This window comes from Schistocerca americana, chromosome 4 (genome assembly GCF_021461395.2).
Source record: "Schistocerca americana isolate TAMUIC-IGC-003095 chromosome 4, iqSchAmer2.1, whole genome shotgun sequence".
Classification (NCBI taxonomy): domain Eukaryota; kingdom Metazoa; phylum Arthropoda; class Insecta; order Orthoptera; family Acrididae; genus Schistocerca; species Schistocerca americana.
The window spans coordinates 430,896,788-430,912,678 of record NC_060122.1 but is presented as its reverse complement, the minus strand read 5'-3'; the positions used below and the strand labels follow the sequence as shown (position 1 = coordinate 430,912,678).

General features: G+C 39.2%; 1 protein-coding gene across 1 annotated transcript in view; it reads right to left on the bottom strand.

Moving 5' to 3' along the window:
- The window catches only part of LOC124612834 (alpha-aminoadipic semialdehyde dehydrogenase-like), a 134,997-nt gene that overhangs the window by 103,367 nt on the left and 15,739 nt on the right, over window positions 1–15,891 (bottom strand). Inside the window, exon 2 of the mRNA XM_047141261.1 lies at window positions 3,399–3,615. Within this exon, the coding sequence (XP_046997217.1) occupies window positions 3,399–3,615 (217 nt within the window). The remainder of the gene's footprint in view (window positions 1–3,398; window positions 3,616–15,891) is intronic.

The following is a 15,891-nucleotide window of genomic DNA, read 5'->3' as shown; positions in this document are numbered from 1 at the left end:
CTGTCTTCTCATCCCTCACCACACAATGTGCCTTACTTTAATGACTGCTTCGCAGCCTGTGCCCTATGTATTCCTCCCCATCAACATCAGTTTTCTAAATTGTGCAGGTGGGAGCTCTCCCTACAAGATATTCTTCATTCCCATGATGCCCCTGACTCAACCTTTGCAAGTTCCTATACTCCACATACGTATTCCCTTCCTTGCTCCCACACCAGTACTACACATGCCTTCTATCCCACCAGTACACCTGCATTGTGTTTTCCTCTTTCCTATTTCTCTCCTCTACTTTTCTGTCTGCCCCTTCACCCCCACCCCCCAATCATTCCATCCCATCCTACCCAACCCGTTTTACACCTAGCAGTCCTACCATATCCCCACAAGTCTCTGCGCACTCTCACAGGCAGATCTAGCACCTTCACCCACCCATAACATGCTATCCCTCCTCCCTCCCACCCCATGCACCCCATGCCTCTTCCTTATTCCCACAACTAATCCCAGCTAGATTGCTACTCACAACAGATGCAGTCAGATGCCTGGAGACCATGGCCATGTGTGAGTGAGTTGCTGTGTGAATGTTTGTGTGTGTGTTTTTCCACCATATAGAAGAGATGTTGGGCTGCAGACAGGCATGATGAAAAGACTGCTAAATGTTTAAGCTCTTGGCCACAAGGTATTCTTCTGAAGTGGAAAAGATACACACACTCATGCAAGCACAACTCACACAGATTGACCACTGTCCTGCCCTCTGTAGCTTGACTGTCCAGCCATGACAGCAATAGACAGTAGTCATGTGTCTTGTGTGAATGTGTGTGTGTTTTCTATTGCAGAAGAAGAAGGATTTTTGGCCAAAAGCTTAAATGTATAGCAGTTGTTTCATTGTGCCTATCTGAGACTCAACATCTTCTCTATAAGGTGCGTACCTCTGATAATATTTTTGTTATTTCATCCTGGACTTGCCATTGTTTGTGTGTGTACTTTCTATTTCTGAAGGACGACTTTGTCTGAAAGCTGAAATATTTGTAGCATTCTTCTCCATTGTGCCCATATGTGACTCAACACTTCCTCTTCTTGGTGACTAGCAATTTATCCTTTCCATATGAGAGTAACAATTTGTAAATACATGAAATGGAATCATCACATACACCCAATTTTTGGTTAAGATAGGTGGCAGACTTTGATTCATTGGAAGGATACTGCAAATATGTAGTTAGTCTATAAAGCAGACTACTTAGAAATCAATTATGCATCATATCTTACATCATTTCTCAAATGTGCAGGACTCATACCAAATAGGGCTAATGGGGACACCGAATGTACACAAATAAGGATGACACAAATCATTACAGGTTTGTTTGACTCATGGGAGAACAGCCCAGAAATGTTGAGTGACCTGAATTGTAAGATATGCTTGAAGACAGAAAGCCTACTTACAAGGTTCCAAGAATGCATTCAGTATGTGATTATAACGGCGTTCCAAGTGCACTAATAAATTTTCAGAGCTATTATTTGACACAGATGGTAAAAGAACGAAGTGCAACTCAGATTTTATGTCATAACCATAATCTACAGAATGTGGAGAGTGCCAGTACTGCAAAGCAGGGCAATACTCATACCTCATTACTATACAGCAAGCAGAAATATAGCAAGGAGCGCAAGCAATTCAGTATGATGGTACCCAGAACAGCATTCTGCAAACTCCGCAATATGAAGAAATAACATGCAACATTCAAGCTCCTCCACTCCAAGGCATACTAGTACTGATGATAAACTGAGAGGCAGGAAAAACTGTTTGTACTTGAGACACCACGGTGTGAACAGGATTGCTGACATCTCCACTTAAATGAGATCAAATGGCCACATAACTTGCTACAGTGATGTGATATCTGGCTTTAAATACTCCTGTTTAGGACTGAATACTCTCAGTATACTTGTTCATTCTGTCTGAATCACTGATCCTAATGGAATGACAGTTTCGCTAGTTACAGGTTAGTGCTGTTGGCAAACCATGATGTGCTGCATGCTGCCTGTCGAAAGACTTCAACTATAAAACTGCAGCGTGCCTGATATGGGCAGACTTTGTTGCTATGGGCTGTCACTCCTTTTAGGTCACATTAAAGACTGATGGAAGATGCAGACCTAGGGGGCATTCCTCTGGTGAGGGGTCTAGCTGACCGACTGCAAGCTGCCATCTTCTACTTGCTGGGTGTGCACCTGAATGCCGTTTCCCAGACTGTACATGTACCACCTTCCTGGCTGCATGCCATTTGTGCTAAGGGAGTCCTGGGCTTCCAGCTTCAGGGAAGATAATATTCTGCAGCAGAATATAATTTTCGTGGAAGATAACACAAACACATTAATGGAATGTATTTCGGAAGCTACTGTTTGTGTGCCGTATTTAGGCATAGTACTGAAACACTCACTCAGCAGGAGCTCAGCCACCACCCGTTGTCCAGTCTCAATGCCCACAGACCTCTTAACTTGAGGAGTGCCTTTTACGATGAGAAGAAGCCCTAACTTGTGGTACCATGCTACATACCCTCTGTCATTCATTTCACAGTGGTTTGCAGAGTATCTATGTAGATGATAAGAGTTTCTTTGGGTTCTTTGAACCATCTTTCCATAAGAGCCTGTTATGGTAATCATTAAAGGCTTCATCCATTGTGCAATAGGTATTGTTTGTTTAGAAGTTTCTTTACTAAGACTGTGTACCATGGGAAGTCCTATCTCTCACAAAGTGTTTTACAAGGTACATATTTATCTGGATCTGTAGGTCGAAAATTCTTGTTTGTAGCATGACAAGTAATGATGCTCACTTTGAATAAGCCTTCATTTCAATATTATACAGATACCTTTTAGCATTTGACAGTCAATTTGCACCTAGCTACATGTTTATCAAACAGTGGTAGGTAGGCAGCAATAGTATAACTGGAGAAATAACACATGATATCAAAGCGGGAGCTTTACTTATACTTATATGAAATGTTTATTTGTAGCCTTTTACAATCAGAGAACAGCAGAATATATTTAGTGAAAGAGTATTGTTTGCAATACAACCTAAGTAGTTTTGAGAGATGCTTCTCTCTGTTAATGAGTTTCTACACTTGTTTCACTTTTTTCTTTAGTGCAATCTCTGAAACCCAGCTAATGAGTGTATAATGTGAAGCATCTTTTGTCAGATAATAGTACACTATCTTCTTTATTTTTCAGTATTTCCAATACTCACCTTTCTTGTCAAAACTTTTTCTAGTTTTCGTATTTCAATAAGTTTCAGAAAAAGGCATTTGTGTACTCATTTATGTTCAATTTTTATCATGCATAGATTCAAGTCACAAAAGTATTACAAAGCCAAATTTGAAGAGTATAATTTGTACTGAGACACAATCTGCAATTGTATTTACCCATTTCAAGTGATACTAATTTTCCTAGCGGTATCAGCTTTTCTCTTAGAGCATCTCCCATCTGCCGTACAATTTCTCCACGTTTGGGTGCTGGTAAATCAGCCCATATTTGCCAGGCGTTCTCAGCTTCGAGTACACACTCATTGTAGTCCTTTATGTTTCCTTGCTGAACTTCAGCTATAGGTCTCCCATTTGCTGGACAAACTGAAGTTACGACCTGCAAAAGCAGACTCTTGTCAGTAAACATGCTATGTAGCTATATATCTGGTCCAACTATATAACTTGTTCAACAAGATTTACCCCTGAGCTATGATAGTTGACTCAGAAACTGTACAGTACTATTAACAATTTCTGTTACACTGGTTCTTAGTTGTGCCAATAAACTATAAGAGTTATATACTCTTATCTGGACAGAAAAACCTATAGCATACTTATGCTTCAGGACAGATGGGTGGGTGGGAGAATAGGGGCAGGAGATATGGGGGAGGGGGGAGGGGGACAAGAGGGAGGATTCTCAGCACAGAAATGAAAGACTGCATCTTTCAGGTGATAAACATATTTATTTTTCATGTAGTGCCCTCTCAAGTCAATGGACTTTGTGCAACACATTTCTTAATTTGTAGAATCCAGCTCTGAAGCGTGATTATGGAATGTCTGAAATACAAATGACTGCCAAGACCTCTTCATTGGGCTCAAAATGTTTTACAGCCATAATTTCTTTATGTATCTGTACAAGTAGAATCTGGTAAAAAAATTTTACTTCATTTTTTCATTGCCAAAACACCTTTTAGGGTAGGCACATCCATTTCACAAACAAACTATGTTTCTTTTGCCTTCTAAAATACTTATCACATATTTTATCATCCACATACACAAGACTTGTATATATTTCACCACTTATTGCTGTACAGTTTAACAAGGATCTCTTTTGCATATCAGAAGACAATGACTGTAAAGTTTTTGCCAAATCAAGTTAATTTCATCATTTTTGGTGCATGTTCATCCTCTTATTCGAAAGCTCATTTATTTGCAGCATGAGATGTTGAACTATCATCCTAGTAACAGATTAACTGAGAAAATCAGTAAAGTTACTTTTCCAAAGGTCCCACCATTGCTGAGAAATTACTTTTTGCTTTTGCCTGTGATCAGTATTCAAGAAATTTGAGAAACATCTTGCACAAAGCTTTCTCATGGTTCATTCTTCATGTGAAATTACCATTCTTCCTCATCTGCTATCCCTACAGCAACAGTTATTTCAAAAACATTTAATTTTGACATCCAGTACCATATTGCACATTTTCAAAATGTTTCTACCTGTTTCAGTTCTGGGACACATTTTGTTTGGAATATTTTCAAGAGAATTACAAATATTTTTGATTTTAACTGTCAATTTCTTAACTGTTGAAAATGAAGCAGCACACTACTCATTCACCAACCCTGGATCAATTTCCATTAACAACATACAGTTCAAAACAAAACAAAAAATTATCATGGCCAAGTCTTCCATTTTATCTAATTGAAAGAAATACACATAAAGTGACTACTTTGTAAAGCTGGATTAACAAAACCATTCTGTAAGTTACGTTGACACTTTACTTAAATTACTACACAAAATGTACGAACATAACATGCACAAAATTTAATAATAATAATAATTATTATTATTATTATTATCTTTCCTTTCTCAGACGTTATGTTTGGTTAAAAATGGAAAGTGACGCAGACCTTGATCAAGCGTGACTTCCTTTTAACTGTACAGTATATGTTACATTGCATTTAGGAACTTTCGGGTAATTGAACATGTATCAATAATTACAGGTTTCTGTAGTTGTATACAAACATTTGGATGTAGCTGTATTGCATTGATGTACTGGTGGATATTGTGTGGTATGACTTGACTCCTGTAATTAATAGTATAATTGGTATAATGTCAACTTTTTCCTGATGCCACATGTCCTTGACTTCTTCAGCCAGTTGGACGTATTTTTCAATTTTTTCTCCTGTTATCTTCTGTATATTTTTTGTATTGGGTATGGATATTTCAATCAGTTGTGTTAATTTCTTCTTTTTATTGGTGAGTATGATGTCAGGTTTGTTATGTGGTGTTGTTTTATCTGTTATAATGGTTCTGTTCCAGTATAATTTGTATTCATCATTCTCCAGTACATTTTGTGGTGCATACTTGTATGTGGGAACGTGTTGTTTTATAAATAAGTTTATGTTGTAAGGCAAGCTGTTGATGTATTATTTTTGCTACATTGTCATGTCTTCTGGGGTATTCTGTATTTGCTAGTATTGTACATCCACTTGTGATGTGATCTACTGTTTCTATTTGTTGTTTGCAAAGTCTGCATTTATCTGTTGTGGTATTGGGATCTTTAATAGTATGCTTGCTGTAATATCTGGTGTTTATTGTTTGATCCTGTATTGCAATAATTAATCCTTCTGTCTCACTATATATATTGCCTTTTCTTAGCCATGTGTTGGATGCGTCTTGATCGATGTGTGGCTGTGTTAGATAAGACGAGTGCTTGCCATGTAGTGTTTTCTTTTTCCAATTTACTTTCTTCGTATCTGTTGATGTTATGTGATCCAAAGGGTTGTAGTAGTGGTTATGGTTATGAAATTGCAGTGGTGGAGCCAATGTAATTATATGAGTGATTGCTTTGTGTATTTTGCTAGTTTCTGCTCGTTCTATAAAGAATTTTCTTAAATTGTCTACCTGTCCATAATGTAGGTTTTTTATGTTGATAAATCCCCTTCCTCCTTCGTTTCTGCTTAATGTGAATCTTTCTGTTGCTGAATGTATGTGATGTATTCTATATTTGTGGCATTGTGATCATGTAAGTGTATTGAGTGCTTCTAGGTCTGTGTTACTCCACTTCACTTCTCCAAATGAGTGGGTCAATATTGGTATAGCATAAGTATTTATAGCTTTTGTCTTGTTTCTTGCTGTCAGTTCTGTTTTCAGTATTTTTGTTAGTCTTTGTCTATATTTTTCGTTTAGTTCTTCTTTAATGTTTGTATTATCTATTCCTATTTTTTGTCTGTATCCTAGATATTTATAGGCATCTGTTTTTTCCATCGCTTCTATGCAGTCTCTGTGATTATCCAGTATGTAATCTTCTTGTTTAGTGTGTTTTCCCTTGACTATGCTATTTTTCTTACATTTGTCTGTTCCAAAAGCCATATTTATATCATTGCTGAATACTTTTGTTAGCTTTAGTAATTGGTTGAGTTGTTGATTTGTTGCTGCCAGTAGTTTTAGATCATCCATGTATAACAAATGTGTGATTTTGTGTTGGTATGTTCCAGTAATATTATATTAATAATTTGTATTATTTAGCATGTTGGATAGTGGGTTCAGAGCAAGGCAGAACCAGAAAGGACTTAATGAGTCTCCTTGGTATATTCCAAGCTTAATCTGTATTGGCTGTTATGTGATATTATTTGAATTTGTTTGGATATTAAGTGTGGTTTTCCAATTTTTCATTACTATGTTTAGGAACTGTATCAATTTAGGATCTACTTTGTATATTTCCAATATTTGTAGTAACAATGAGTGGGGTACACTATCAAAAGCTTTTTGGTAATCAATGTATGCGTAGTGTAGGGACCTTTGTTTAGTTTTAGCTTGATATGTCACCTCTGCATCTATTACCAGTTGCTCTTTACATCCCCATGCTTCTTTGCAGCAGCCTTTTTGTTCTTCATTTATAATTTTGTTCTGTGTTGTATGTGTCATTAATTTCTGTATAATGACTGAAGTTAATATTTTGTATATTGTTGGTGGGCATATTATGGGGCGATATTTTGCTTGGTTTGCTGTGTCTGCTTGATCTTTAGGTTTCAGATAAGTTATTCCTTGTGTAAGTGTAACAGGGACTGTGTATGGGTCTGCAATGTAACTGTTAAATAATTTAGTTAGATGTGAATGTGTTGAGGTGAACATCTTTAGCCAGATATTTGCTATTTATCTTCTCCAGGGGCTTTCCAATTGTGTGTAGAATTAATTGCTTGGGTGACTTCATGTTGCAAAATTATCACTTTCGGCATTTGTGGTATCATCTTGTATGTGTCTGTTTCTGCTTGTATCCACTGTGCATGTCTGTTATGTTTACCGGGTTTGACCATATGTTGCTCCAGAAGTGTTCCATGTCTGTTATGTTTGGTGGATTGTCTATTTTAATGTGTGTGTTATCTATTGTCTGGTAAAATTTCTTTTGGTTTGTGATGAATGTTTGGTTTTGTTTCCTTCTATTTTCACTTTTTTTGTATCTTCTAAGTCGTTTGGCCAATGCTTGTAATTTCTGCTTCTTTTCATCTAATTGCTCTATCGCCTCTTGTTGTGAGATTTTACCTAACCTTTTTCGTTTTTTTGTCTGATATTTCATTTCTTATAAATTGTGTTAGCTGTCCGAAGTCTTTTCTCAGTTTTCCTATTCTGATCTGTAGCCTGTGTTGCCATGCGGGTTTGTGGGTTTCTTCTGTGTGTTGGTTGGTTCTGATCTCTGCCTAGTGTGTACATTTAGTGTAGTGAGTGCTCCTATATAAACCAGTAGTTGTAACTCTTCCATAGTTGTATTTTTGTTTATTTTGTTGAGTATGATTGCGTTGATAATTGTTATTGTTGTTTCGACTTGTGGGTTATTTGGTGGTCTATGCAAGAATGGTCTAATGTCTGTATTTGTGTCTTTGTATTCTATATATGTCAGCTGAAATTTTTCTTCTATATCTAACGAGTGTGTCACTTCGTGTTCTATTTGTGCTTGTTCTGGTGGCTGTCTTAAGATTTTGTTTTCCTCTGATTGTTTAGTTGATGCGTGTTGTTCTTTGTTTGTTTGCTATGGGATGTTTGAGTCCATTACTGTATTTTCTTCTTCTTCTGATTGCATATTATTTTGTTCCAGTATTTTTTGTACTTATTGTTTGATGTTTTCTAATTCTGAGTGGGGTATCCTGTTATTTTTTATTATTACATGGACCTGATCTGCTAGTCATTCTGTTAAAAATTTTCTGGGTATCTGGTAATAAATGTTGTGTATACTTGCAATCTGCATCCAGTTGTGTTGGTTCCTAAGTTCGTTGCTTTGTAATAACAGAACATGAGGTGTCGGTTAACTTCATCTGATCATCTCATCCTCTGTCTTTGTTTTCCTTCTAGAGTCGCTGCAGGAAGGATATCCTCCAAAACACCTCTATTTGGATTTAAATTATTTTCCGTGTGGCTAGCAGTGTCGTTACCATTGGGGACGGGCATAGGGTTAAAGCGTCATCCCTGACCATGACAGCACTTGCCCGAGGCATCATTAGTTCTGTCCTGAACCAACTAATCACACTAAAAGGGGGGTTAGCCCTATTAGTGGTTTGTTCTTTTTGTTACCTTGTACGACTGGCAGAACATACCGGTGGCCTATTCTTTTCCCGGGCCTCCATGGGTTTTATTATTGATTTCATGTAAACAATATTAATTTACTACTTAATAATATGATCCATATCATCTTGGAAATAATTAGGTTTGCTCCCACCATATGGCTCCCTGTCCTGAGCCATATCATCTCCAAACCTGCAAAGTAAGGGAGCCCTAATCAGAGCATAAAACAAGAATCTACCAAATCCTGAACTACCATCCAATCTGCCATCCCTGGTTTCAGAATCAACAGACTTCATTCAAAATATAGTTGTCTTGCACTTGCAGAGAATCTCACTGGAGTTAACATCATTAATTCCTGGCAGAAGAAATGGCTCCAAAACACCTCAGTAACATGTCACTTATTGCCTTGTTATACTGAGACAGTTTGATCAATGCTGTAAGATATGGTCAACTCTTAACCAACTGAGGAGAGGATACAAAAGATTTACAGAATAACTTTTTAAATGAGAACTGCTGCCCTCACCAGCATGCAAATGTGGCAAACAGAGGCATACTATCCAACACAACAGGACAGAAAGCAGTACCACAGCATATAAAGGGGATTCTGAGGAATTTCTGATAACAATTCCAAATTCTATCAAATATATATAAGGACATGATGGTTATAATTGACTATTAAGTGCTTAGAAATAATTTAATGTAATTCAACATTGATCTTTACTTATACAAGACATGCTAGATAAATAAATAAATCCTCGAAGACCTAGGACTTCACCCAAAAACCCTAAATCTTATCACACACATACTCACCAATGCAGCCTCCAAAGTATAATTCATAATTAGGTGTCATAACCATTTCTGACCAAAATCAGTTATCAGCATGGTGACAGTCTGTCTCATACCTTGTTTAGTCTGGTTTTAGACAAAGTCATCCAAGAGTAGGAAAAAGAACTTAAAAACAAAATCTATTAGAAACCCATATCACTCGCAATACCTAAGAATTACAACCAAATTTTTAGTGTAGCTCTTGCAGACAATCTGACAATACTAACAGACAACAAAATGATAGCAATCAAACACATAGAAACTCTCAAGAAATGTGTCGGAGGAACTGGCCTCAAAATAGCCTTCCAAAAAATAAGTACATCTGCTGAAAACATCCCACTCAAAAACCTGTCACAAAATATGGGCAGATTGAGAGAATTCCAAACCTCAAGTATTTATGTGAACTCCTTGAAGCTCCTTAGAGGGGATGGAGGGAGTGTTAGGGGGAGGAGGTCAGGAGAGAGGGGGGGAGAGGCGAGTGTGGAAATGGCACATAAATCTATAAAATTTATGGCAAAAAATGTATGTCCATACACATGAAAACAGCTGAAAATCACATCTGCACAGACAAATCATAGAGTGTAGATGGTAGATTGCCATAAATTCAGTGAGTGAAATGTGTTTGGGCCATCTGCTTTATTCAGACTGGTGTTTCTTGTCTTTGCATACACAGTGCATTGTAAAATACTTGATGCACTCCAGTGCTTTAAGGAAGTCATTGATGAATTTATTAAAATATATGAGAACCACTCTTTTTTACGAAAGTTAAGACCAAGAATTACATTGACTGACATAGCAAGTTGGCTACTTAGAATTCTAGAACCCACAGCAAACAATGAAACTGTAATTTTGAAAAAAGGTCTTACAGGCCAAACCAAAATTATTATTTCTGCCTATTCTGCAGTTAGTAATCTCTGTCATTACACTGACATGCATAAGGGATGGCTAGCATACTTTTACTCAATACTGTCTTTTGCCAAAATCTTTTGTGGCACTTTAAATAAAATAAAAGTATTTAATCTACAGAAGAATGCAGTCAGAATATTGTGTTAAATTTATAAAGACACATCTTGCAGCAGTTTCGTTGGAGACATAGGTATTCTTATACGGTACTTGCATTTCAAGGCAGTTACTCTCTAATAGAACATGTGCTTCATAAAAAGAGTGGTTCAAAGGTAAGCTGCACAGTTCATTAATCATTCAAATGTCTCTGAGCACTATGGGACTCAACTTCTGAGGTCATCAGTCCCCTAGAACTTAGAACTACTTAAACCTAACTAACCTAAGGACATCACACACATCCATGCCTGAGGCAGGATTTGAACCCGCAACCATTGCGGTTGTGCGGTTCCAGACTGTAGCGCCTAGAACTGCTCGGCCACCCCGGCCGGCTGCACAGTTCTTTAATGTAACATTCCAGTAGATGGTGAATCTTTGTCTATAATTCAGAATGGAGTTTTCTATTCTAGTGCAAGAGTTTATAACAGGTTGCTGGTAGATTTCAGGCAGGAAACTGGAAATCTCTACACACTCACAGGGGTACGTACCAAAGGGATACACTTCAATTTTGATCAGCTTTGAATATGTTGTAGTGTAGGGCAAAATAAGAGACCTTTTTTTATGTGCTCACATAGCAATTAAGATGTGAAACATACCCTTAGAAAAAAATGAGTTTAATATTTCTGAATGAATACTTTTTAATTGGTAACAGATAAAGACAACTTTATAAATTAAAGTTCTATGGTATTTAATGTAGATTACAACAGTGCAGCCAAATTTATCTAAAAAGACATTTTTTAACAACCCCCTTCCCTTCCTCATGCTACTTTGTTTTTCATTTCGACAATTGATTAATAGCAAAACATAAAGCACTGTTAATATTAAATTCAGTCGTCTGTTGGAAGTAAACTAGAAGCATCTCTACATTGCTGTAAACATTCCCAATATGTGTGATCTTCAGCGGCAGTTGTCATATTGGGTTGTTTAATAAGTCATGTATTTACTTTTCATTTTATGAAGTACAGAATATTTTGTGTGGAAATATTGTGAAAAGGATAGTTGCTACTCAACATATAGCACAGATGCTGTGTCACAGATAGGCACAAAGAAAATACTGTCAGAAAGTAAACTTTCGACCAATGAGGCTTTTGTCAAACACACACACACACACACACACACACACACACACACACACACACACACACACATATGACCACAGTCTCAGGCTGCTAAGTTTTATTTGTGTTTTCTTTTTATATTTAGTATTTTTTTAGTTATAATCTTTTCAATTTAATTATCAAAACCCCTTGTAGGAATATCAGCAATGTAGGAAAAGACAGATTGCTACTTACGATGAAGATGGTACATTAAGTTGCAGACAGACACAATTAAAAGACACTTATACCTAAGCTTTTAGCCACAGCCTTCATCAGAAAAAGGGAAACACACACCATTCATTTACACAAGCAAGCACACCTCATGCATACATAATCGCCAACTCTGGCAGCTCGGGCCCAAATGCAACTATCACATCGGTGGAATCATAAAACTGGAGGGGCAGGGAAAGGGAAGGGAAGGGTTAGCAGTGTACAAGTGGATGGGTGGATGGGGGGAAGGGGGGGGGGGGGGATGAGCGTGCTGTTGGGCAGAGCGTGCAGGAATGAGAATGCCAATAGGTGCAGCATCAGGAGGTTGTGGAGCAGGGAGAGAGGGGTGGGGGGAATGGAGTGAAAAAGGAGAGGAGCAGGGAAATATGGGTGAGTGCATTGGTAGAGGTCAGGAGACGAGAATGGGGAGGAGGTGATAGGGAAGAGTGGGTAGACATGAGGCCAGGATATTATGGGAATGGAGAATGCATTGTAAGGATAACTCCCACCTGCGCAGTTCAAAAAGCCAGTAGTGGAGGGGAGAATCCAGATGGCTCAAGTAGAGAAGCAGCCATTGAAATGAAGCATATCATTTTCAGTTGCATCTTGTGCCACAGGGTGGTCTACTTTGCTCTTGGCCACAGTTTGGCAGTGGCAGTATATCTTCGTGGAATAGCTAGTTGATGGTCATACCGATATAAAAAGCTGTGGAATTTAGAAACAGAGCTGGTAAATGATGTGGCTGCTTTCACCAGAGGCTCAGCTCCTTATAGGGTAGGATATACCTGTGACAGGACTGGAATAGGAAGTGCTGGGTACATGGATTAGACAGGTCTTGTGTCCTGGTCTTCCACAGTGTATTGATGCTTGTGGCAAGGGGTTGGGATTGGGAGTGGCAAAGGGATGGATTAGGATGATGTGGAGATTGGGTGGATAAGGGAACATCACTTTAAAATAGGTGGGAAATATCTTGGGTAGGTTGTTCCTCATGTCAGGAAAAGATGTGGTTCAGTTGTTCTAGCCCAGGGTGTGGTTCAGTTGTTCCAGTCCATGGTGGTATTGGGAGACAAAAAGGACACTAGCTTGCTGGGATGGTGGGAGTATTAGATGTGTGAGGGGATATGGCACAGGAGATCGGCTTGTGGATTAGGTCTGGGGAAAAGCGCCTGATGAGACACTCAGCATACTGTGCAAGGGAGTTCTTGTCACTGCAGATACACCATCCCCAAGTGGCCAGGCTTGTTGGGAGGGATTATTTGTTGTTAAAAGGGATGACAGCTGTCAAAATGCAGGTACTGTTGGTAGTGGACAGAGGTGCAGATGGAGCCATCAGAGAGATGGACGTCATTGTCTAGGAACGTGGCATCCTGGATTTGAAGGAGATGAGGTGAAGTAGACGGGAGGGAAGGTGTTGAGGCTCTGAAGAAATGGAGATAGGTTGTCTTCACCCTGAGTCCAGATAATGAGGCTAGATTATGGGCAGTTGGTTGGAGGTGGTCAGTAAGGGCCAAGTTAGGGTGAGGAGGGAAATGGATTCAGGGGAGAGGTTCTGGCACGATCCCAAGGCTTAAGCAAAGATCAGAGGTTGTGTTGGATTTCTGGGATGGGGTCACTCTGGCAGAGCTTATAGGTGAGGGAGCAAGATAATCAGTGGAGGCCTTCAGCCAGGTAGTCACTGCAATTCAAAGCAACATTAGTGGAACATTTATCTGGAGGTAGTATGATTAAGGGATCTGGGCAAGGATATTGAGGGTAAGATGGAGGTAAGGAATTCCTGGAAGGTTACCAGGTGGTGGTTAGGTGGGAGGATAGGAGGATCTTGGTTGGATGGTGCTATGAAGTAGGAGAGGCAGGGTTCAATATTGGAATTAGTTTGGCTTTGGTTGGAGAGATTGGCAGCAAAGAACTGTTCCCATTGCAGAGATCAAGGGAAGGAGAGTAAGTCTTTCACAAGTCCAACATGGTTAAATTTGGGTGTAGGGCCTTTGAATAAGACTGAAACTTTTGTGGAGCTGATGGGATAGGATAAAACTGTGACAGGTCTGGAATAGGAAGTACTTTTTGCCGAATGGCTTTTCTCCCATCCTACAACCCTGTGTTGTTTTCCTTTGTCACTATTCTCTAATAATTACTCTTTTCAGTGTCTGTTCATTCTCTTCTTTCCTGTGTTTATTTACCACCTTCCAAACTGCATCTACTTCCTAGGTGCACTGTATCAACGATCATCTGTGCACAAAACAGGCTTCATGACCACATGGACTGTTTATGCTGCATCTGATGCCCCAAATCCTTTCCTCCAAAGGTTATAATTATATTTATTCCTACTGATCCCACATCACCCCTCATCATGATGTACTTTAGCATTTTATTTCCCAAACCTGCTCATACCACATGAACTTGTGATCCTCAACCTAATCCTTCCCCCTCCCCCCCCCCCACCCCCACCCCCCTTCTTTCCTTATAGCAACACACACACACACACACACACACACACACACACACACACACACACACACACACACACACACAAGTACACACTGCTCCCATACTTTGTCTGTTCCTTATCTCCCATGTTACTGTATATTTTTAACATATTTGTGCATATTTTTACGTAGTTTCATGCATTTTTGCATATTTTTATGTATTTGTGCATATCTCTCCATGTTTTTTTGTGTCTTTACACATTTTTTATGTGTCTCTTCTCTTGTATAAGAGGCACCATCAACACATATTTTGCCCATTTCCATGTCATTCTTGTTTCCTTTACACCATTCCTGCCACAATGGACCCTTGTTCCATCTTTATGCACTAGTTCAGAAAAGTATACCCTTTCCTGACTAAAATCCAGCCTCACATCCTACTTCTTAAATGATGCCTAAACTATAAAAACCCACAAACATTTTAACCATGAAAATTCCATTTTCTGGATCCCTTCCCCCCACCCCACACCACCCCCCTCTCCTTTCACAATGACTTTCACATTTTCAGATTCCGCTAGTCCTTGGATCTCATAAACTTGGTACTGCAAATACACATCTCCATTGCACAGGCATCCCAGAGCTGCCTCTGCTCCCTCCACAAGATGCTGTTACCATGTATCCTTACTTCACATATCACATCTCTGAAGCTGAATCTCTTGCTCTCCAGCACCTGGAGGAGCATTCTGGACACCACCTCCACATATTATCCAATCTGCTGTCATCCTATTGCCACATCAGGACACAACTATCCAACTGCTATACTATCCTATCCACAGTGTTCCTCCTTGTTCACTCCTCACAGCACTTAAACACTTCCTAACTGACCTTTTCAACTTGCCGCACAATCCAGAATCAATACATTCCTGTAACACTGTGTTGATCACTCTAACAAAACCCTCTGCTCCACAGAAGTGCCAGTCCTATCCAAAGGCCTCACCTTTAGCCCTACACCCAAATTTAACAATGCTGGACTTGTCAAAGAATTACTCTCCTTCTCCTGATCCCTGCAATGGAAAAACTTCTATGCTGCCAATCCCTCCATCCAAAGCCAAACTAATTCCAACATTGAACCCTGCCTCTCCTATTTCATACCACCATCCAACCATGATCCTCTTCTCCTCACACCTAACCACCCACAGAAGAAAGAATGTCACACACAATTTCTAAACAGGTCCTGACCTAATCATCCTACCTGCAGATAAAGGTTTCTACACTGTTTTTATGAATCACAGTGAGTACCTGGCTGAAGAGCTCTGCTAATTATCTGGCTCCTGCACATATAAACTCTGCTGGAGTGACCCCATCCCAGAGGTTCACCCTGCTTAAGCTTGGGCCCTCCCTAGAATTTCTCCCCTGAATCCATTTCCCTCCTCACCTCTGTGACACCCCACATTCCCAACGTCGTTCAGACTCAAAACCCACTACCTCAATCTTCATATGAGGGGCAT